At 55.9% G+C, this 21,622-nt stretch overlaps 3 protein-coding genes across 4 annotated transcripts in view; 1 reads left to right on the top strand and 2 right to left on the bottom strand.

Moving 5' to 3' along the window:
- GNAI2 (G protein subunit alpha i2) overlaps positions 1 to 8,058 on the top strand; it is a 55,864-nt gene extending 47,806 nt beyond the window's left edge. Inside the window, exons 5-9 of the mRNA XM_062585824.1 lie at positions 1,731 to 1,859; positions 4,352 to 4,481; positions 5,122 to 5,275; positions 6,590 to 6,804; positions 7,099 to 8,058. Coding sequence (XP_062441808.1) covers positions 1,731 to 1,859; positions 4,352 to 4,481; positions 5,122 to 5,275; positions 6,590 to 6,780 — 604 coding nt within the window. The 3' untranslated portion in view covers positions 6,781 to 6,804; positions 7,099 to 8,058. The remainder of the gene's footprint in view (positions 1 to 1,730; positions 1,860 to 4,351; positions 4,482 to 5,121; positions 5,276 to 6,589; positions 6,805 to 7,098) is intronic.
- Positions 8,059 to 9,058: 1,000 nt separating this feature from the next.
- Positions 9,059 to 13,334, bottom strand: GNAT1 (G protein subunit alpha transducin 1). Its single transcript, XM_062585801.1, has 8 exons — positions 13,229 to 13,334; positions 11,220 to 11,262; positions 10,618 to 10,759; positions 10,372 to 10,529; positions 10,103 to 10,231; positions 9,829 to 9,958; positions 9,550 to 9,703; positions 9,059 to 9,249 (listed from the first exon to the last, which is right to left on the bottom strand). Exons 1-8 carry the CDS (start codon positions 13,332 to 13,334, stop codon positions 9,059 to 9,061), a joined length of 1,053 nt encoding a protein of 350 aa, XP_062441785.1.
- Positions 13,335 to 15,671: 2,337 nt separating this feature from the next.
- Positions 15,672 to 21,622, bottom strand: part of SEMA3F (semaphorin 3F) — a 42,307-nt gene continuing 36,356 nt past the window's right edge. For both annotated transcript variants that reach the window (XM_062585799.1, XM_062585800.1), the window contains 5 exons: positions 19,010 to 19,051; positions 18,513 to 18,670; positions 18,346 to 18,413; positions 17,358 to 17,491; positions 15,672 to 17,259 (listed from right to left, as the gene is read on the bottom strand). In XM_062585799.1, the coding sequence (XP_062441783.1) occupies positions 16,813 to 17,259; positions 17,358 to 17,491; positions 18,346 to 18,413; positions 18,513 to 18,670; positions 19,010 to 19,051 (849 nt within the window). In that variant the 3' untranslated portion in view covers positions 15,672 to 16,812. The remainder of the gene's footprint in view (positions 17,260 to 17,357; positions 17,492 to 18,345; positions 18,414 to 18,512; positions 18,671 to 19,009; positions 19,052 to 21,622) is intronic.

Below are 21,622 nucleotides of genomic sequence, written 5' to 3'. Positions count from 1 at the left end.
TCTCTCCTTGGGGCCTCCTTTGTTGCATTTCCAGCCCTTTGCAACAAGCCAGAGCATTTGTACCAGGACTCCTCCATGGGTCAATTCCAGGTGCAAAAAGTTTGGGATGCAAGAGGTGGGAGGGTTACCGTTTACTAGACTTCCTTGGGCTAAACCCTCAGCTGCACTGTGCCAAGCTGGAGGAGGCACCTTAGAATAGGCCTCTCACACCAGAGAGGACCTGGGGCTGGTGCTGGCCCACTGTGACTGAATGTGACATGCTGAGCGGGATGCTGGCACTGCGCGCACAGCCCCTGCCCTGCCTCTTGAGCGTTTATTTCCTGTTTTGTTTTATTTTTTTGTCGTCTGGCAGCTGAGTACATTTCCGGTTGTTTTTGAGCTCACTGGGGAGGTGCAGTCGGTCTGTGCCGATGGAGGGCATGCCCTCCCTCTGCGGCATGCCAGCCGCCTGGGCTCCACATGCACAATCGTGGCTGAGCAGCCATGCTACGTGGCAGGGTGCTCCCACACTCGGCTTGGGCATGCTGAGCTGGGCAACCCATGGCACTCATTGCCTGTGAGAACAGAGAGCTCTGCTCCCCGTTTTGCACGGCGTGTTGCTCCTGGGGGAGAGATGGGAGCCAGCTGGAGGGTTTCCCTGTAGCTGTGACTGTGCTGCCATCAGAGCCGGTTATCACCTGCCATCCCCTCAGCCTTGCAGCAGGGAGATCTGTCATCTCAGAGCTTAGCACAGCTTTCACCAGATTACAGGGCTGCAAAGGCCCTGATTAGTGCAGGCCTAATTGTCTTAAAGGAGCCAGATTATAGTAACCCAATTAAAGCAATTTGAGCTGGAGAAAATTTAAACCTGCACTGACCTTCCAGGCAGCACCAGTGCCCCAAGATCCCATGGCTGCACTTAGCCAGTCCCCAGTGCTACTGTTTTGGGAGCAAAACTTTGCCAGGGCTTCAGGAGGCTCTTCCTAAGCCCTGCCCAGGTGTTGGGATTTGGTGTAGCTGGAGCACTGAGCAGAGTGGAGGGCGCTCGCTGCCCAGCTGCTGACACCATGAGGAGATCAGCTCGCCCCACGCCACCCAGGCTATGCAGGCAGAGGGGAGTGGTGAGGAGCTTGGCAGTCTCTGGCCAGTGGTCTTGCCCTGGCACAGTCGTGTGCCCTCTGCCCTGCTGCCTTTGCCTCTCTGCGAGCGCCTCCCACTTCCTCCCAGGATGACAGGCTTTGTCTTTTTTGACTATAAATGGCATGGCACCATAAGTTGTTTCCGCTCGCACTGCGGTTTGCTGCCATAGCAATGAATACTTTCCTCTTTCCATTTCCCCCATGAACTGGGGTGCATTAATGTGACACAAAATGCCTGGCCAGCTAGAAGGAGGCTCCCAGCCCCAACCCGTGCCCCAGCCCCAGACTGGCCCCAGCCCCAAAACCCTGCCCCCTGGCATCACTTGCTGCTAGCTCCCAGAGTCCCTGTATCTGCACTGAGCCCTTGTTTCCAGGCGTCTCTTCGTTTCCCTGGCAGCTTGCGTGACTCCTTACACTGTCTTCTGGGCCATGTAGTTCCCCCAGGGCCAATGCCCACCTGAGCTCTGTAGTCGTGTCCTGCCCTCCCATGAACAGTCTCTCTATCTGGGCCCCAGAGCTGCAAGGTGTCTCTAGGGCGCAGGCAGGATTTCCCCCCTGCAGCTGCAACCAGCCCAGTCCAGCTCACGTAATATCCTTCTACTCCCTGGTCAGCTACCTGAACGACCTGGAGAGGATAGCTCGAGCCGACTACATCCCCACCCAGCAGGATGTGCTGCGAACCAGGGTGAAGACCACCGGCATTGTAGAAACTCATTTCACGTTCAAGGACCTGCATTTCAAGTAAGTCCAACCCCTTGCCAGCTCCCCCGGCAAAAATCATCCTCCTCTCTCTTCCCCTTCTGGAGCCAGATTTTGTTTGCACACAGGGGCTGGCGCAGTAGCCCCCAGCCTCTTAACACTCAGGACCAATGCTGAGCCCAGCGACTAGGGCACCATCAGACCCATTGCTCTGCCTTGCATGTGAGATGGCAGAATGATGCTCCAGGCCAAGTAAAGCCTCCCACATTGCCCTGCAATGTCCCCCTCTTTGGCAGGGTTCCCAGGCTAGATCAGTGCTGGACAAGGCCTCAATGAACGGCTGTAAACTGCCTCCCACTGCAAGATCTGTCCAGGCTGCATGCAGTGTTTGGCCAGTAGTCATCAAGCCCCTGTGCAAGAGTGGCTGTGGGCTGATCACCCTCTCACTCAAAAGCAAGTGCTTACAGCTGTTAACAACATTGCTGAGATCAGCAGTGTTGACCCTTCACACCAACCCGGCTGTACCTGGCCCAGGAGGTGGGAGACAGAGTGGGAGGTAAAGCTACTGCCCTGAGATTAACCACAGCAGTGGCATAGGATAGCCAGGTCATGGTGCTCAGCTGTACAGATGCTGCTGTTATGGGCTTACAATTGCAGAGCACCCTTGGATTTGCTCTCTGGGCCGATGTGTGCAGGCAAGATCGGTTTGGCCACTAGATGAGAGGCCAGGTGATGAGAAGCTGCCCACCGATAAGCTCTTCATCTCCCCTGACACTCATGAGAGCTGCTCCTAGATGTCCTCAGGGATAGGAATTGGCTATGACCAGAGGGTGGAAACCCACTAGGATAGCTGAAGTGCTCTCAAAAACACCTTCAGAGCTCCTGTGGCTCAACCTTGTGGGAGGATGCAGCCCACTGCAAGCTTGGAGAGAGGAGGTGTGATGGACTGATCAGGAGTAGGAGCATTTGGCAGGCATCCCTGGAAAAATGAGCTGGAACAGACGGGTGCCATGACATCACTTCCGCAAAGGGAATCTGTAGCAGAAGGGCTCAGTATCTGAGCCAGGATGCCACAAGAATGGACTGGATTCATGTTTCAGAAGTCTCCTGACAGAAATGCTCTTTGCTCAAGCAGGTCCCAGGACTGATGCCACATGATTGATGCAACCAGTCAGCACCACTTGTATCGAGTTACCTGATAGCAGCCCACATACCAAAGTTGTTTTACACCAAAAACATGCAGTAAATAATTGCAGCTCAGGCACAGGCCATTTCCAAGACAAAACCCCATCATGTGTCCTGGTGGGAATTAGTCACTCGGCAACCAGGCTATGGACAGAAACCTTCACCACAGCTCTCCCCAAGCTAGACAGGCATGACCAAGTCTGTCTCCAGACCAGCCTCTCCAGACTAGTCCAGAGTCATTCATAAAAGCACCAGGGCCCAAGGGATCACTGCAAGCACTTTGCCATCCTGCCAGTGTCCCCAGGCAGAGCTGGCTGTCCAAGATGGATGGTGCTGCTTGCCTGCCCAGCGAGTACTGAGCCTGGGCCCAGCTTCTGGTCCTGAAGTGATGTTTGGCTCTGTTGCATGTACTCTTGTTGCCTATACTGCACTGTGTGTTGGCACGACTGTGCTTTGCACACAATGCTGGCTGTGTGCTTCCCGGCAGCTTCTTTGGAGATAGTAGCAGGGGCAGACAAGATGCTTCGGGAGGAATTGCTATGTCCCTGCAGGGATACAGCCTCTCCACCCTGCCAAAAACAAACCTCACAGCCCCACAGGTCTGTGCCTTCGGTTTCTGGGCTGCAGCCCCAGGTTGGTTGTTGGAGATGATCTGGGCAGCCTACATAGTCCTGTCCGCCCTGGCTGCAGGCTCTGCGTCAGCACAGGCAGGATGCTGAGCCTGCTTCAGAGTGCGTGAGATGCCTTCAGTTCTCAAGGCAGATACACAGAGCCAGGCAATGTATCCTCCCCATGGAGAGCTGACAAACCAAAGCCGGGCAGTTAGTGGGAAGCTCCTGATCTCAGCAGCACAGGGCTTTGCCAGGGCAGCACACACTGGTCCTGCTCCTGAAAGGGCCTTGCCTTGTGTTGCAGTTAAACTGCCCTCCGAGCTGCCCTTGGCTCTGCAGAGATAAGGAATTGGAAAAGTCCTGTACTCTGGAGGACACAGTGCTGCTAACAGGCTCTTCTCCATGGAGTCAGAGCATCCTCTGCTGTCTGGATTGTGAGGTGCACCAGCAGCAACCTGTACTGCGTCAGCACGCTTTCAAAGCCACAGGGTGTCAATTTGCACCTCATTGTGCAGCAGCCTTCTAATCCTGTTTAGCAGTGCAGTGACTGCAGCTCCCCAACTGAGGGTTGCTGGCTGAACACATGCCCAACAGTTGGAGGCCTGGGGCAAAACCCAACAGTATCCATCCCAGAGCAGGTATTGGAGGGTGTCTTCCAGACACTCCTCCAGGCCTGGGGCTGTGCAGCCTGCTGCTGCCAAACTCTGAGCCTGCAGTGACACTGCCTCTGTCCTATAGGATGTTCGACGTGGGTGGCCAGCGGTCAGAGCGGAAGAAGTGGATCCACTGCTTTGAGGGGGTGACGGCCATTATTTTCTGCGTGGCTCTGAGTGCCTACGACCTGGTGCTGGCTGAAGACGAAGAGATGGTGAGTGGATAGGGAAGGCACAGGCTTGCTGCAGAGGCCTCTGTGTCCTGCAGGCAGTGCTATGGGAGAACTGGCACTGTGGCAGGGCTGTGTCACTGCCTGTGTCAGTGTTGGGCTCATATGGGCTGCCATGGCCTGTCCACACCCCAGGATGCTGGGCTGAAAGAGGATGAGGATGCACTGCCTTCAGCTTTCCCAACATGCTGATGGCTAGTGTATATCAGAGCTGGGCCAGTGCTACCAGAAGTGCCCATTAGACCCTCCCAGTGGGCAGGCATTGTAGTTGAAATGACTGTTCCCTTGCCAGCACCCCTCTTTTTAGGGTATCCTCTCCATCACCCTGTGCTCTGAGTGCCCATGTCTGGAGTGCTAGAGGCCCTCACCCCATGCCAGCAGTGGAGCAACCTGCTTTGCAGACGAGCTGATCTGAGTTCCCGGTGGCTCCTGTTAGCCTGAGGGCACTGGTCAGCCTGATTCAAGTCCCGTGGGGCTGTAAGCATCTCTCCCATAGTCAGATGGGACCACTGGGAGTGCAGATGGGAGGTTTGGGGCTGGTGGCTCATAGAGCTGGCCCCAGGGTGGTTGTATTGTGTGGGTCCATCCGTGGCTCACACCACGTTGCTGCCTTCTCTCTTGCCAGAACCGGATGCATGAGAGCATGAAGCTCTTTGACAGCATCTGCAACAACAAGTGGTTCACAGACACATCCATCATCCTCTTCCTCAACAAGAAAGACCTCTTTGAGGAGAAAATCGTACAGAGCCCCCTGACCATCTGCTTCCCAGAGTACACAGGTACTATGGTGGCCACTCCTTCACCAGGACTAGGCAACCTGGGCAGGGAAGAGAGAGTCGCTGAGACCCTGTACTTTTCCTGGGGAGCATTATCAGTGACAGAGATTTACTTACTGCTAAATCTGTCTTGTCTGGTGCATAGTTGGGAGATGCTGGTGATGGAAATGATTAAACAGAGGCTCTCCTACACTCAGCCTGTGCAATGGGAAGTGGGAGTCAGGAAGGGGAAGCTAAGTCAGGAGTACAGGAAGCAGATAGTCACATGGCCTCCCTGGCTAAGAAGTCCTTGGGACTCAGGGCAGCAAATCCTCAGGCTTTTTCCAGCTTGGGACTGACCAGGTGGCTCCAGAACCAGGGGAGTACAGCCACCCGGGTTTGGAGCTGGTGTGGTGTTGGGGCATGGCCAGAGCAGTGCTGTGTGATCAGTAAGGTGGCCCAGAGTAGTTCATGGGGTTCAGAAGTACTTGGATGCCTCAAATCAGGCTTTGGCTCAGGTGAAGGGGAAGATTGATTTGCAGAGGAGGGACATGGAGCAGAAAGGGGTGGAGGTGTCAGGTCTGGAGCAGCCCTGGAGGGCTTTATCTGAGGTTTGTCAGGTGTGAAGGCTGCAGCTGGAGATCTGTGTCCACGCTCAGAGCAATGTGTAGATAAACTAGAGGGAGCCCAGAGGAAAGCGATAAAAATGATAAGAGGCTTAGAAAATGTAACTTCGAAGGGCAGATTGAAAGAACAAGACCTGCAGGTGGGACACTCTGGAGAATGGCTTGGACACTTGGTTTCTGGGTGAATGGGAGCATGCCTCTACACCAGAGCTTGCAGAAACTGCAGGATCAGTGGGGACTGGGCAGTGCAAGAGGCCAGCTATGTGCATGCACCCTGCAACTGCTGTCCTGGCCTGTTGGAGCCAGCCATGGTCCGCTGCCTGTCTGCTCCCACAGTGCTTCCTAAGCTGACTGGAGCCTACGCACTGGTGACCAAGTTCCCAGCTGTGCTGTGTGATGTCAGGTTCACGTGGGCTCCTTGGGGGATTAGAATATACAAATCTGAATTAATGAAGGCAATGAACTTGTTAAATGTTATTAAATTGTCTTGGGGCTACTCATCCAGATCTAAAGCGGCTTTAATTCGATTTTGAAATTGGGTTCAGCTGGGGAACACGAGCTGAAGCACAACTTGTTGATGTGGGCTAGTGCAAAGGCTTTTGTGCTCCTTGCCTGCCCCAGCTTGGCGAGAGGCAGGAGGCTCTGGGTCACTTTGTGTTAATTTGGGTAGCCCCTTGCTAGTGCTGCTAGTGGCTCAGCATCTCTTCCACAGGGGCCAACAAGTACGATGAGGCAGCCAGCTACATCCAAAGCAAGTTTGAGGACCTGAACAAGCGGAAGGACACAAAGGAGATCTACACACACTTCACCTGTGCCACCGACACCAAGAACGTGCAGTTCGTCTTTGATGCCGTGACCGATGTCATTATCAAAAACAACCTGAAGGACTGCGGGCTCTTCTGAGGGCAAGCGGCGCCGGGCAGCAAGGTGGGAGAGGGGACCCATGGATGCCACAGCCTGGTGGTGCCTTCCACCAACAGTGGCCTATGGGAGGGAGCATCCCTCATGACCGCGGTGAAGGGCCCTGTGCGGTGCAGATGCCCCTGGCACCAACGGGACCTACTTGGTATGGGAGACTGGACAGCAGCATTGGAACTGCCTGTCTCCCTCATCTCAGCATCCACAGTGCCTGCTGGCTGTAGGTGCCCGGCCCCATAACCGTGGCCTGTCATTGCCCCTCATCCCTGCACCACATCCCACTCACAGGCCTCTCTCTCCTAGGGTGACCAGACGTGCTTGTCCCGGCAGGAGAGCCGCAGCCAGTGAAGGAAGGACCTCACCATGTAACGACTTCTGCTTCTCTTCTTTTGTTTTGTTTCCCCACAACCCCGTAAAGAGACTTTGATTACGATCGTGGAGGCAGGGGCAGGGTTGTGCTCTCCACTGCTTCCTGGCTGCGTTACAGCCCAACCTGCACCATCCCCATCCGCCCCCTTCCTCCCCTTTGCAGACGTCCTCTTGGCTACAAGCCCGTGGCTGCAGGTTGTACCATTGTGGTCCTTTCTTGCTTCCCCTCTCCACTCCAGAGGCTTGGGAAAATGAGGTTTTAATCTTTGATTTAACTGGTTGAGATTGCTCCAAACCCTCCTTTTTATCTGCTTACAAGAAATTACTGTTTACATTCAAACTGTTGCTCTTGCGGGGGGGCATGGAGGTTCCAGCTTTCCTGGCGTTGCACAGACCAGCAAGGAAAACCCACCACCCAGAAAACACAACCAACAACATTCCTTTTAGAAAAACAGAAAAAAAAACACACATACACACACACAAAAAAGAGCTTGGTTTACATTGCTTTTTAAAGACATCTTTTTAAGAAACTATTTAAAAGCGTCAAGTGCTAAGTGGTTGCGTTGGTCTTCATGCATTCTTCTGCTGCAGCTCAAAACCACCACCAAAATTTTGTGCCTTGCAGGGGCGTCTCAGACAGTCGCCCCCCCTCCCCTGGCTCGCTCGCATGTGGGTCGAGGGCTTGGGGTTGGGGGCTGAAAGTCACCCCGCCACCTCCGGCGATCTGCTGGGAGCAGGGAGACACATCCCAGGCCTCCCCGCGGCATGGCCCAGCTCAAGGGCTGGCGTGCGGGGCTGCCTGTCAGGTCGCCATACCACCGCCTCTCTCTTTCTAAGCCTAGTTTTTGTATGTCTAACTGTTACATTGGTCGAGGAAACCCTGCTGTATAAAATGCCTCCCTCTCCTCCCCTCCTTAGCCTTCTCACCCACCCCTGAGCTCTGCCCCTGGCTGGAGTGCAGGGCTCCTAGTGAACCGGTGGCTGCGACCTAGCTTTTACCACGTGATGTTTTACCAAATTGTTCACATGGTTTGAAATAATAAAATGTAGAAAGGAAAAAAAAAATCAAAAACAAAACCAAAAAAATCCAGTGTGGGGGTTATCCTGGTTGCTTGCCTCTGCAGGAGGGCTGGGTGGTGGGAGGTGGTGTCTGGTGGGCAGGGGTGGGGGGGCCCGGGGCTGAAGATATACTCACTGGTGGGTCCCCCAATGCAGGGGCTCTGCTCCAAGCAGAGACATGGGCAGGCCTAGCACCCATATGCTGGTGCATGGGGCTGGAACTAGCCCTGGGCTGGGGTGGGATGGGCCAAGTGATCACTTGAGGGCCACCTGGTGCTGCCAGCCTGTGCCCAGCACTCAGCCCAGCAGCCTGAGATGCTGCCGGTGGGACCACAACACTCCTCTGACTCCACAGCTCTTGAGTAGGGGGAGGGGCTAGGGGTACCCAGCACCCAGTGGCATCCAGGGACCCTCAGCACCCTGTGGCACCCAGCACTCTGGGTCCCCTAAGGACAACCATCACCTAGGAACACCCAGCACCCTGCCATACCTGTGGCACCATGGACCTAGGGGCACCTCACAGTACTCTGCAGCACCCAAGGTTGTGCAGAGATCCTCAGCTCCTAGCACGTAGGGTCACCCAGTGTCCCACAACACACAGCACCCAGGGGAACCCAGGAATCTCCAGCACCCAGGGGCATCTGGCAGCTGGGGGCACCCATTGACAGCACCCAAGGGTACCTAGTGAGGGGATGTGGGGCTGAGCCAAGGGGTGGCTCTGGGGCTGAGCAGGATTCCTAGCTGGGGCTTGTGGGCAAGTGGAGACAGCTGGCATGAGGGGAGCTCAAGGGAGGAGACGGACCTGGACTGAGGAGGGGAGCACTGGGGCTGAGGCTCAGAAGAGGCCACAATCCTTGAGGTTCTCCTTGATGATGATGTCAGTGACAGCATCGAAGACAAACTTAACGTTCTCTGTATCAGTGGCGCAGGTCATATGGGAGTAGATCTCCTTCACATCCCGTCGCATGTTCAGCTCCAGGAACTGCACCTTGATGTAGTTGCCCGCATCCTCATAGGTGTTGGGGCCTGGCGGGACAGTGGTGAGCAAGACCCCATGCCCCTCCCGCCCCAATCACCCTGTGGCCCCACGGCCCCTGCCCACCAGGCAGGACCCCTGCTGCAGTGCTGCTGGGCTCACCCCCCAAGGATGGGTGTTGGCCTAGCCAGGCACTCATTGCCTAGTACTGGCATCAGACCTTGTGCTGTCAACAATGTCATGGGCTGCTGAGGACATCTGGTGGGGATCTGCTGAAGGGTGCTGGCACCCCAAAGCCTCTCCCTTCCCTGCCAGACTGCACCCAGTGATTGAGCCAGTGTGGCCCTCACCATCGTAGTCAGGGAAGCAGATGCTGAGATGGGCCTTCTTGATTTTCTCCAGGAAGACATCCTTCTTGTTGAGGAAGAGAACAATGGAAGTCGTGGCAAAGTAGCGATGGTTGCAGATACTGTTGAAGAGGTGCAGGCTCTCGTGCATGCGGTTCTGGGAAGGGACACAGCCCCGTGAGTCCCATTACAGCCCTGGTGCCAGGATGGGAACAAGGGGGGGGGTCCTGTGCATCCCCCATTTTCCCAGCAAAGACACTCTGCCCTGTGTCTCCCCCTCACCACTTCATCGTCCTCCACCAGGACCATATCATAGGCACTGAGGGCTGCAATGAAGATGATGCAGGTTACCCCCTCAAAGCAGTGGATCCACTTCTTCCGCTCTGAACGTTGACCACCCACATCGAACATCCTGGGCAGGACAGGCAGGTGTCAACATCCCCCATCCCTGTGCCCAGTCCCCAGTGGAGGGTCTCTCAACCCAAGCAGCAGAGCCCTTTCCCTGCCCGTGATCAGCCCCTGCAAAGGGGCTGCCTGGCCACACCAGGGCTCCTACCTGAAGTTGAGGTCTTTGAAGGAGAACTGGGTCTCGATAATACCCGTGGTTTTGACACGGGAGCGCAGTACATCCTGTTCTGTGGGGACGTAGCCAGGGGTTACCAGACGCTCCAGGTCTGACAGGTAGCTGGCCGGGCACACAGCAGGCATGAACCACTGGTGTCTACACCCCCACCCACCCACCTAGACCACCCAGCAGTTCCCCCAGCCTATCTACCTGGCCCAACCTCTCCCCTGCCCACCATCCCCTGCCCCGCTGGTGCATACTAGCCAGCTGAGTCGTTGAGCTGATACTCAGAAGCACGATCAAAGCAGGCTTGGATGCCTGCGTCCTTCCAGAGCCGCCCAATGATATCTGACATCTCCTTGGGCATGGTGCCCTCCTCAATGGTGTCTGAGAGGTGCAGCAGCTTTCGGGCATCGTCCTGCAAGGGAGCAGGGCTCAGTGGGGCTGGGCAACCTGGGGGTCAGGGGCCTCAGGGAGCCCCATGCCCAGCATTGGGCAACCCTCACCTGACGGGCTGAGTCGCTATACTGTATATTGAGTGTGGACATGGCCCGCACAATAGCCAGCATGGACTGGAGTGTGTTGCTGTAGATGATGGCGATGAACTCCAGGCACTCCTCCAGCGAGTAACCATCCTGGTGGATAATTCTGGCCAGGAAAGAGAGCATGGGGCTGAGCTGGGCACCACAGGGTGGGGGGGGTACACAGAGAGTGGGACTGCCTGTGGTTGCTGGATGAGGCTGAACTGTGTACTGTAGGGTTGAGCTGAACACCGGAGGGCTGAGCTAAGCACTATGGGATGGGGACATCGCGGGGCAGGGCACCCTTGGCTGTGGGATGGGACCAAGCTGGGCACCATGGGGTGGAGCATCCCATGACATTGGGATGGGACTGAGCCAGGCACTACGGGGTGAGACCATTTGTGGCTGTAGCATGGGGCAGGCCCATGTGCAGCATGGCCAAGCTGCACCTCTGATCTCCCAGGCACTGTTCTGGGGTGAGCATGTGCCCTCTGGGAAAGGGCGGCAGGATGAGGTGTCCTGAGGGGCACCCTGAGCCTGTCCAGGGGCCCGTGGGGCAGCATGGGCCCAGGATGAGGGGAACTTACTTCATCTGCTTGACAATGGTGCTCTTCCCTGACTCCCCTGCTCCTGTGGGAACAAAGTACTGGTTATGATGGTGCCTGCAGCACAGGCCCCCACTGCCCACTGAACATCCCTGGCTGTAGGGTGCTGGTATGACTGAGGCAGAGCTTTGGGGGCCATGAGACATGGAGGTGCCCAGGGCACATGGTTGGGCCCAGTGCCCCAGGACTGAGGGGTCAAGGAATCACCTTGTAGCTCTGGTGGGGGGGGCTCTTGCAGGAGGCCAGGCTATGCATGTGTCTTTGGGTAGAGGTTGGCAGGGTGGATTATGGCCTCATCTGCATAGGCATTAGGGTTGGGCTGAGCTACTGCAGCCCCTGGGTATGGATAATGCGATAAGCTGGGGCAGTCCAGGGAAGGGAATGGGGCCACGCTGGCATTGCTGAACCCAGCTGCCTGCAGCCAGGTGCCCCAATGCCATTGCAGTGCCGGTGGGCCATGACATGAGGGCAGCAATGACACCTGTGCCTAGACCACATACAGGGCAGCACTGAGCCCTGGCACCCCTTGGCCAGAGGGGCAGCTCTCAGGGGCTGAGAGACCCTCAAAGCTCTGCTGGGGATGGGGAACAGACTATGTTGGGTCAGTGTGTTGGCTAGGCATGAGGGTGATGGAGTGGATGGCTGGATCTGAGGATACCTGGGAGCAGGAACTGCCAGGGCCTGTTGTGTGCAGTGGCAGCTGGAAGGATGAGATGCAGGCAGGATGATTAGGTCTAGGGGTGCTTGGGATCATGGGGGGATGCTGGTGTGGGATTTTAAGGTTGGCTATTTGAGTTGGGAGTGGCGAAATATTCAGTGGTCTGCTAGGATGGGCTGCTGAAGTAGATTGGCTATGTTCAGGGGTGCCTTGGCGTGAGGGAGTAGTTGAAATGGACTGGTTGGGCTCAAGGGTACGTGGGGGCAGGAAGTATCAGGGAGGCTGTTGGGTGCGGTGAGATACTGGTAGGATGGGATGCAGGTGAAATATTTGGGTTTGGGAGTGCCTTACAATGGAGGGATGTTGAATGGGCAGTTGGGATGGGCTGGTTGGGTTTGGAAGTGCTTAGAAGCAATGGGCTAGTGAGGTGGGCTGGTTCAGCAGAATGTCAAGGTGGGCTGTTGAGGTGGGTTGATTGGATCTAGGGATGCTCAGGAGTGTGTTTGTGGGGGGGGTGTTGTGGAGGGCTCTTGAGAAGGGATAATTTGGTTTGGAGCGGGCTGCTGGGGATGAGCTGATGGGTTTGGGGATGCCTTGGAATGAGAGGGCTGTTGGGGTGGGATGTTGGGGTGGGCTGATTGGGTTTATGAATGAGTAGGTGTGGAGAAGGGGGTGTTAAGATGGGCTCTTGAGAAGGGATGTTTGAGTTTGGGAGTGGGCTGTTCAGGTGAGTGACTGAGGGTGGGCTGGGATTGGGAGGGGGCTGCTGAGATGGGCTGGTTGGCTTTGGGTGTATATCTTGGAGTGGGGGGCTTTTTTGGGTTGGCTGTTGGAGTGGGCTGACTGGGCGGGATGTTGAGGTGGGCTGCTTGAGCTTCGGGGTGCCAGGGGATAGGGAGAAGGGATGATTGGGGTTTTTTTGGGGGGGGGGAAGTGGGGATTGGCTGGTTGTGCTTGGGGGTATTGAGGGTCTGCTGAAGTGAGCTCTTGTGGTAAGCTGTTTGGGTTTTTTTTTTTTTTTTTTTTTGGAAGTACTTGGGAGGGGTGGGAGATGTTGTAGTGGCCGCTTGAGAAGAGATTGATGGATTTGGGAGGTGTTAAGTGAGCTGTTGGGTTTTGGGGATGTCTGGAAATAGGGGCTCTTGAAGGGGAGGAGGGGGTGTGCTGTTTGCCTTTGGGGATATCTGGGCAACTGTTGAGTGGGCTGTTGGGTAGGATGTCAGGGAAGAGGGGAGATTGGAAATGGGGAACAGGTAGGATGGATGGGTCCAGAAACCCCGGACAGGCTGTCTTTACCCCTCTCCCCCCCCCCCCCCCCCAGCCCCAGCCATACCCAGCAGCAGCAGCTTCACAGTCCTCGCATCCTTCTCAGCGTCTTCCTTGAGCTTCTTCTCGAGCTCGCGGGAGTGCTTCTCCTCAGCACTGGCCCCAGCCCCCATCCTCGGCCTGGCAGCCCGGCGGCTTACCCGCTCCTTGGAGGTCAGCACCAGGATGGGCAGCGTGCTCCAGCCCCCTGCCGCCTCCAGCGCTTGGTCTCACTGCACCTGCCTGTGCTGCCAGTGCCCTGCCACTAGACTGCTTCCACTGTCAGGGGATTGTGCCTACCTGTGGCGGGTGGGTGCTGCCACCCGCCCAATGTGGGCCAAGGACAGGACCAAGGTCCCAGGGGCTACCTGGGAGAGGTGCTACGCTCAGCAGCTGCCACTTAAGCCAGGCCTCAGATAAATCCCTTTAAATCTCTAGTGGGCTGAGCTCAGCACATCCCCATGGCTCCAGTGTCAGCACTTCAAAGAGCTGGGTGGAAGAAGAGCAGAACTGTCCTACCCCTACCGGCCCCTATCTGGGAACGGGGTGGGGGGATTATGCTGGCGGATCCAGGAGCTGAGCAGACCTGTAAGGTGCCTGCTCTGGCTCCGCAGCTATTCTAGGGGAGACTGTTTGAAGTGTGTGTGTGTGTGTGGGAGGAATGTGGGAAAGAGCAGGAGCTGGGGCTGGAAATATGCACAGGATCTACTGTCCCCAGGACCTCTTGTCTCAGGAACCCCTACCTGATATCCCTAGGGGCACCTCAGTACACCCACTGTGACCCATTGCAAACCCTAGTCACATCACCCTGTGTTCCCAGGCCTTCCTTCCCCAGTAACACTTGCACTACGCTCTCAGGGGCACTCGAGTATCTTCCCCAATGTCTCCAACCCCCCCTGCCCCCAGCAACCCTCCAGAGTGTCCCCAGGCATTCCCAGGAACCACCTCCCAAAGTCCACTTGGGCACTCCAGTATCTCCCCAGTGTTTCCAGACCTCTCCAGAATCCCCCTCCATTGGCTCCAAGTTCTCTCAGACCCCCCATCCATGTCCCCAAGGGCACCTCAGCACCCTCCCAGTCTCTGCAAGTCCCCACCCACACAGTTGTCCCCAGTACACCTTCAATGTCTGCAGGAAGCTCCAGTATGCCCCCTTCTGTGTCCTCCCTGGTGTACCCACCCTAGTATCTCCAGCCACCATCAGTACTCTCCTAATGCCCCCAGGTCAGGCCACTCAACTTCCACTTCCGCTGACCGCTGACCCCGGCATCTTAGGTACACCCCCCCCCCCCCGCCCAGAATGTCTATACTTTCAGTGCCCATTAAGCCTCTGTGTATCACAGGGGCACCAGAGTGTGCCTCCACTGTGTCCAGGAAACCCTGCAGGATTTCATGCTCCCCCCCCCCCCGCCAATAACCCTGCCAAATGTCCCAGGGCACCCCAATCCTGCCCCTCCATGTTCCCATGCCAAGCACCATGGCCTCCACCAAATGTCTCCACCCCTCACTCCGTAACCCTCCTCCTCATCCTCTCTCTCTCCCCCCCCTCCCCCCAGTACCCTTCGGTGTCCTTCTGGAGAATGTACAAGTACCCACCCAATGTCCCTAGGATCGGGGGCGATGGCTGAAGTGCCCCAAGTGAACACAAGGGGGCGCAAGGATTCCAGTACCGCCCCATATCCCAAGTACATTCCGGTGCCCCCAGCACCACCCTGTTGCCTGTACATTCCCATACATCCCAGTACGGCTCACTGCCCCCAGGAGTTTCAGTACATCCCAGTGCCTTCGGTACATCTTAGTGCCCTGCAATACCATCCAGCACCCCCAGTACTTCCCAGTGAGGCCCCTGTTCCCCCAGTACCACCCAGTGCCACTCCCCCAGCATCATCAGTATTGCCCAGGGATGCCCCTCAAGTGCTCCCAGGATTTCCCAGTGCTCCTAGTGCAGCCCTCCAGTACATCTTACTGTTCACAGTACAGCCCAGTGCCACATCCTCAGTGCCCTCAGGATCACCAGTACCCCCAGCACAGCCCCATGTCACCGCCCCCCCCATTCACTCTCAGTATCTCCAGTGCAGCTTCCAAGTGCCCCCAGTACCACCCAGTGCAGCCCTCCATTGCCCCCAGCACCGCCCTGTCAGTGCTCCAAGTAATGCCCAGTGTCCCCCTCATGTCCCTCCCCATGTACCCCCCCCACCCCAGGTGACCCTCTCCTGCTGCCCATCCTCATCCCATGCCTGGCACCTTTGTACCCCACTCTGGGGGTGGTGGGTTCAGTCCTGCCCTTGCCTCCTCCCCACACAGCTCAGGGCAACAGGCCAGAGGGCAGAGTTAAGGGGATTGTGTGAGGTCAGCATGGCGCAGGGGACAATGACCCCAAGCAGGGCAGCTGTCAGCAAGGCCCCCGCTGCCTCCTCTTTTAGGCCCTCCATGATGTCCCCATCCCGCACAGAGCACACACAGGCGCCTGTGGCTATCCCAAAGCCAGTGTTTATTTTGGCACACTCTTGGTTGCAGCGGTGGCATGTGCTTGGCAGGGCATGGGCCCCAGGCACCCTTGTGCTTCCCATGTACAACTATTTACAATGCAGGGTACCCACATCGCTGCCTGGGAGCCCGAAGGCAGCAGGCAATGGACAAGGCTCCCATGGTTCCAGCACCCATGGGCACCACTGCCCAACCTGTCAGGCCTGGGTGGCACTAAAGGTGCCCCTAGCATAGTGTAAAAGTGGCGACCCCAGGGGTTGGCCCCATTACAGCCTCTTCTCCTTCCCTCTCCAACCCAGAGCACAGCCCTGACTAAGCCTCTACTGCTGCCTAGACACCTGAATCCTGCCTCCCTGAGCTGCACCTCAGAGGCTAGACTCTCTCTGCCTATGTGCCTCTCCCCAGCTGCAGTCACATTTCAGTGGACATGAAGTCCAAGCTGTGGCCTGGTGGGATGCAGCATGTCTGTAGCCCTCCCCTCTCCTAGGCTTGTGTGGCCAGTCTGCAGTTTTCCTGGGGAAAGCGCTTGGTCTTAAATAACTAGATGGGGAAACTGAGGCTCAAAGATACAGCAGACACAACAAAAGCAGTGGGGCAGACCTTCTCCAGCTCCTTCTTGCTGCTTGCCCTGTGACCAAGTCAGTGCAGGCTGTCCAGGCCAGATGGGCACCTGCCCTAGAGCCTTCCTGCAGGAACCACTGCCTCTGCCCCAACACTACTGTGAGCTGGTGACATCATCCCCTGACATGGCCTGCCCACCATTAGGCATGTACAGCCCTGATTGTAGTGCCATGCCCTTCCCACTGGAAGGTCATTGACCTCAGCCTGGTCCCACATGCTGGTGTCTCACAGTACCACAAAGTTCAGGAAGGGAAGAAAGAAATGATGGGCATGACTTCTGGGGTCCTTCACTCTTCCCTGGGGTGGGAAGGCAATGGTCATGTTGTGCAAATGACTATGTACAACCTACAAATAAATACCGTCTTCCAAGGGAGGTGGGGAGTGTGTGTGCATGTGTGTGTGTAGATATATATATATATATATATATATATGTATATTTATAGATATTTTTAATATTAAAAGGGGGAAAAATAGACCACTGTGCTATCAAAGTCCCTGCTGATGGTTTCATGTATGCCTGTAGGTCTCTGGCTGGTGATTCCGGCGGTTTCGAGGCTTCTTCTGGTCCTGCTGCTCCTTGGCTTTGAGGCCAGCCAGCGGTTCCTGGGGGCTGGTGGCCATGTGCCGCCAGTAACCCTGACAGTACTGGTCAAGGAGTCCCATTTCAGGCTGGGTGAGGAGTTGCAGCAGGTCCTGGTAGCGGGGAGCAGCAGCACTGGGCACCCTCGCACCAGTGGCAGCAGCAGCCACAGGTGGGAGGCCAGGCGGGACCTCAGCCTGGAAGAGCATGGCGTGGACAGTGCGGCTGCTGAGGACACGTAGCTGCACCTTGGTCACCGTGTGCTTGAAGTTGTTCTCAGTGGCAGTGCAGGAGTACAGGCCACTGTCAGAGAGCTGCAGGGAGCGCAACAGCAAGCCCTGCTCTGTCCGCAATACCCGGCCCTCGACACGGAGCTGTTGGGAGAGGGAGTGTAGGCTTAGCTGGCTGGCGCAGGGTGCGCACAGAGGCCCTCAGCCCCCAGGGCGAGGCTTTGCTCAGCCCTTTGTCCTACCTCTTTCCGCCGGTCACTATTGTCCTTCTGGAGTAGCCACTTGATGCTGGCCTGGGGGGAACGGGGCTGGCACTCAAGGAAGGCCGTGCTGCCCTCCACCCCATACTGCACAGCCTCCACTGTGTTCTTGTTGGCTGTACGGGCAGGTGCAGGTGGCTAGGTCAGCATATGTGCATCCACACCCCCAGCCTGCCCCCTAAGGGAGAGTGGCATGTTCCGGGACCCCAGGACCCCATCCCACCTTACCCAATTTCTCTCCAAGTATTTCTCTTCCCCCATTCAAACCTAGTCTTGGATGCACTGGCTCTTGATCCACCCAGCAACTATGTTCTTCCTCCCTCAGTGTATCTGTCCTTCCAATAAGGGTGTACAATCAGCTGGCCATCCAATTGTGCTCATCCTCCACAAATGTACCCACCCATTAATCCATGTTCATCCTTCTCTGATGTATCCATCCATCCATGTATCCATCCAAATAACTGTGCTCAGCTTCCTCCCCAATACATTCATCCATCCATTCATGTTTATCCTCCTCAAATGTATCCATCCATCCAAACATGCTCAGACTCCTCCTTAATGGATCCATCCTTCCATCAATCCATCCATCCACCCATTCATGTTCATCCTCCTCTGATGTATCCATTTGTGCACCAAACATATTCATCCAACTGTGCTTACCCTTCTCTTCATGTATCCAACTGTCCAATCAACTGTGCTCAGCCTCCTCCTCATGAATCCATCCATCCATTCCTCAGTGTTAACCTCCTTCATCCATTCAGATGTGCTCAGCCTCCTCGTCAGCACATGCATCCACCAAGTGTATCCACCCATCCATCACCCTGTCTGCCTACTGTCCGCGTTCTCCTGCCCCCTGCCTCAGTATAACCACATTACACCTCCTGTCCTGGACCCCCATGTCTTGCCCCCTCATCCTAGCTCCCTCAACTGCCCCCTCTGCCTTCACCTCAGCCGCATGATGCCTGCTCACCGTTGGAGTTGTAGCCTCGGCACTGGCGGATGGGGTTGCCATGCCGGACGTCCTGCCGCCTGCTCCGCCTGTGGGGAAGCAGGAGATGATCTGGTGAACCCCAAGGGGTTGTCCATAGCCCAGGGGTCCCTCCTTGCTGCCTGCCACCTGCCCTTGGCTCCCCATACCTCTTGGAAGATGCTGAGTAGCGGGTGCAAGCCTTGCCATCCCAGGCGCAGTAGGGGTCCCGGGCCAGGCAGCAGTCGGCACAAACTTCCCCATAAACATCACACCGGTGCAGGGCCAAATGGGTCACCCCTACAGCTGAGGACACGTAAAGCTGTTGCTGTTGGGGGGAACAGAGAGGACGGTGTGAGACACTACTTAGGCATACAGCCTTGACTCAACCCCATAAGGACCATTTGAATGAGCTGTGGCCTCCTGGCCCCTGGGGCTACCAGAGCCAGCTTGTGCTGGAGCTACCCAGAGTGACTTGTGGCAGCATATACCCAGAAGTTACAGGGGCCACCAAAGGCATCTCACTGTGAAGCTACCCACTAGCTTTTCCCATCCATGGCTCACTCGTCTTGCACTGAGGTGGTGCCTGGGCAGTACCACAGCTGGGCACTACTTCTCCAGGGCCACTTAGTCCTCCTTTGCCACTTGACCACATGCTGTGACTCACCCTCTTGGAAGAGATGGTCATTGTCTTGATGGGTGCTGGCACCTAGAAGGGAGCACAGGTAAAGGATATTGAGGGGCTGGCGAGCCCAATGTGTATCCATCAATCCATTCCCCTATCTTGCTGTTGTCCATGTTCTCCTGCCCCAAGCCCTCAGGATATCCACACCACACCCACTGCCTTGGGCCCCCAAGGCCTCATGCTGAGCCTAATGTTGCAGCTCCAGGGTGTGCACCCAGGTCCCTGCACAGGGCACAGGGCTGCACAGGGCAGCTGAGGAGGGCAGGAGTAGCTGAGAGGGTGCCAGGACAGAGCAGGCAGGAGGGGCAACACTTTTCATCTGGGGTGTGATCCTTCCAGAACCAGCCAAGGGGCTGATAGGTGCCCAGGTGATTTTATCCTCAATCCTACCAATGAGAGGGAAGGATAGGAGAAGGAGTAGATACAGATTTTTCCAAGTTAGCAACTGGCTGTGCCACTGGTGTTGGCAACAGGGTTTTGGTTTCTATGATCATGGGACCCTGTCTGAAGATCAACAACTGATGGGGAGAGATGGGATCCACCTCACCAAGCGGGGCACACGTGTTTTTGCCAACAGGTTGGCCAGCCTGGTAAAGAGGGCTTTAAACTAGGTAGGATGGAGGAAGCAGAGAGTTATAAAGATAGAGCAGTCAACAAAACACGGCTCAAGTCGGGAGGCCTCCAGCGGGTCCATGCAGCTGGGGACGTGCATACGGGATGTGGCTATGGGGAATCTCCCTTCATCACTCCAGGGAAACCTGCATGCACAGCTACCTCTCTGAAATGCCTGTACACCAATGCACACAGCATGGGGAATAAACAGGAGGAACTGGAGTGGTCGCAGGGCCATGATCTCCGTGCAGTTACAGAGACATGGTGGGATAGCTCACGTGACTGGAATGCTGTCATGGATGGCTACATGCTTTTTAGGAAAAGCAGGCCAGGAAGGCAAGGTGGTGGAGTTGCTCTTCATGTGAGGAAGCAACTGGAATGTATCGAGCTCTGTCTAGGGATGGATGAAGAGCCAGTTGAGAGCTTATGAGTAAAGATTAAAGGGCAGGCTAATGTGGGTGATACTGTTGTGAGTGTCCACTACAGGCCACCTGACCAGGAATAAGAACTCGCTGAGGCCTTCTACAGACAGCTGGAAGTAGCCTCATGATCACAGGCTCTGGTTCTCAGGGCAGGGCTTCAACCACCCTGACATCTGCTGGAGGGACAACACAGCTAGGCACAGACAAAGGACAATACAGCTAGGCACAGACAGTCCAGGAAGCTCCTGTAGAGCATGGATGATAACTTTTTGACACAGGTGGTGGAGGAGTCAATGAGGAGGGGTGTCCTACTGGACCTTGTACTGACCAACAAAGAGTGACCTGTTGGAGACGTGAAGGCTGGGGGCAGCCTTGGCTGCAGGGACCAGAAGATGGTGGAGTTCAGGATCTGGAAGGAGGAGGCAAGCCAATAAGTAGGATCACAGCCTTGGAATTCAGGAGAGCGGACTTTGGGCTCTTCAGAGACCTACTTGGAGGAATCTCGTGGGTTAGGGCCCTAGAAGGAAGGGGGCTCCAGGAGAGCTGACTAGTATTCAAGCACCACTTCCTCCAAGCTCAAGAGCGGTGCATCCCAAGGAGAAAGAAGTCCAGCAAAGGGGGCAGAGGACCTGCATGGATGAGCAGGGAGCTTCTGGCCAAACTCAGACACAAGAGGAAAGTACACAGAATGTGGAAGAGGGGACAGGCTACTTGGGAGAATTATAGGAATGCAATCAAGAGTATGTAGAGATGTGGCGAGGAAGGCTAAGGCCCATTTGGAATTGAGTTCGGCAAGGGATATTAAGGACAACAGGAAGGGCTTCTTCAAATACATCAGCAGCAAGAGGAGGACTGGGGAAAATGTGGGTCCGCTACTGAATGGGGCAGGAGCCCTGGAGATGAAGGCTACAGAAAAGGCAGAATTACTGAATGCCTTCTTTGCTTCAGTCTTCACTGCTAAAGGCAGCCCTCAAGAATCCCAGAGCATGGAGACCACAGAGAAAATCTGGAGAAAGGTAGATCTTTCCTTTGGTTGAGGAGGATAGGATTAGAGATCTTCTGGGCAAACTTGACATTCACAGATCCATGGGCCTGGATGGGATGCAGCCACAGGTACTAAGGGAGCTGGCAGATGTTGTTGCCAGGCCACTCTCCATCATCTTTGAAAGGTCCTGGAGAACTGGAGAGGTGCCCAAGGACTGGAAGAAAGCCAGTGTCACTCCAGTCTTCCAAAAGGACAGGAGGAAGGACCCACGCAACTACAGGCTGGTCAGCCTCACCTCCATCCCAGGAAAGGTGACGGAACACCTCATTCTGGATGTCATCTCCAAGCATATGGAGGATAAGAAGGTGATCAGGAGTAGCCAGCATGGACTCATCAAGGGGAAATCCTGATTAACCAATCTGATAGCCTTCTACGAAGGAATGACTAGCTGGGTAGATGAGGGGAGAGCAGTGGACGTTGCGTACCTTGACTTCAGCAAGGCTTTTGACACTGTCTCTCCCATAACATCCTCAGAGGTAAGCTCAGAAAGTGCAGATGAGTACACAGTGAGGTGGC

This window comes from Rhea pennata, chromosome 12, assembly GCF_028389875.1.
Source record: "Rhea pennata isolate bPtePen1 chromosome 12, bPtePen1.pri, whole genome shotgun sequence".
Classification (NCBI taxonomy): Eukaryota; Metazoa; Chordata; class Aves; order Rheiformes; family Rheidae; genus Rhea; species Rhea pennata.
Note: the sequence above shows the minus strand (reverse complement) of the source record. Positions and strands in the feature narration are given on the sequence as shown.

Excerpts from the sequence above, each read along its gene's own strand:
- GNAT1 (XM_062585801.1), bottom strand. The coding sequence starts at position 13,334 with ATGGGGGCTGGGGCCAGTGCTGAGGAGAAGCACTCCCGCGAGCTCGAG. Across the intron at positions 10,530-10,617 it reads ATAGCGACTCAGCCCGTCAG|GACGATGCCCGAAAGCTGCT; the intron begins GTGAGGGTTGCC and ends GCTCCCTTGCAG. Across the intron at positions 10,232-10,371 it reads CTCAACGACTCAGCTGGCTA|CTACCTGTCAGACCTGGAGC; the intron begins GTATGCACCAGC and ends GTGCCCGGCCAG.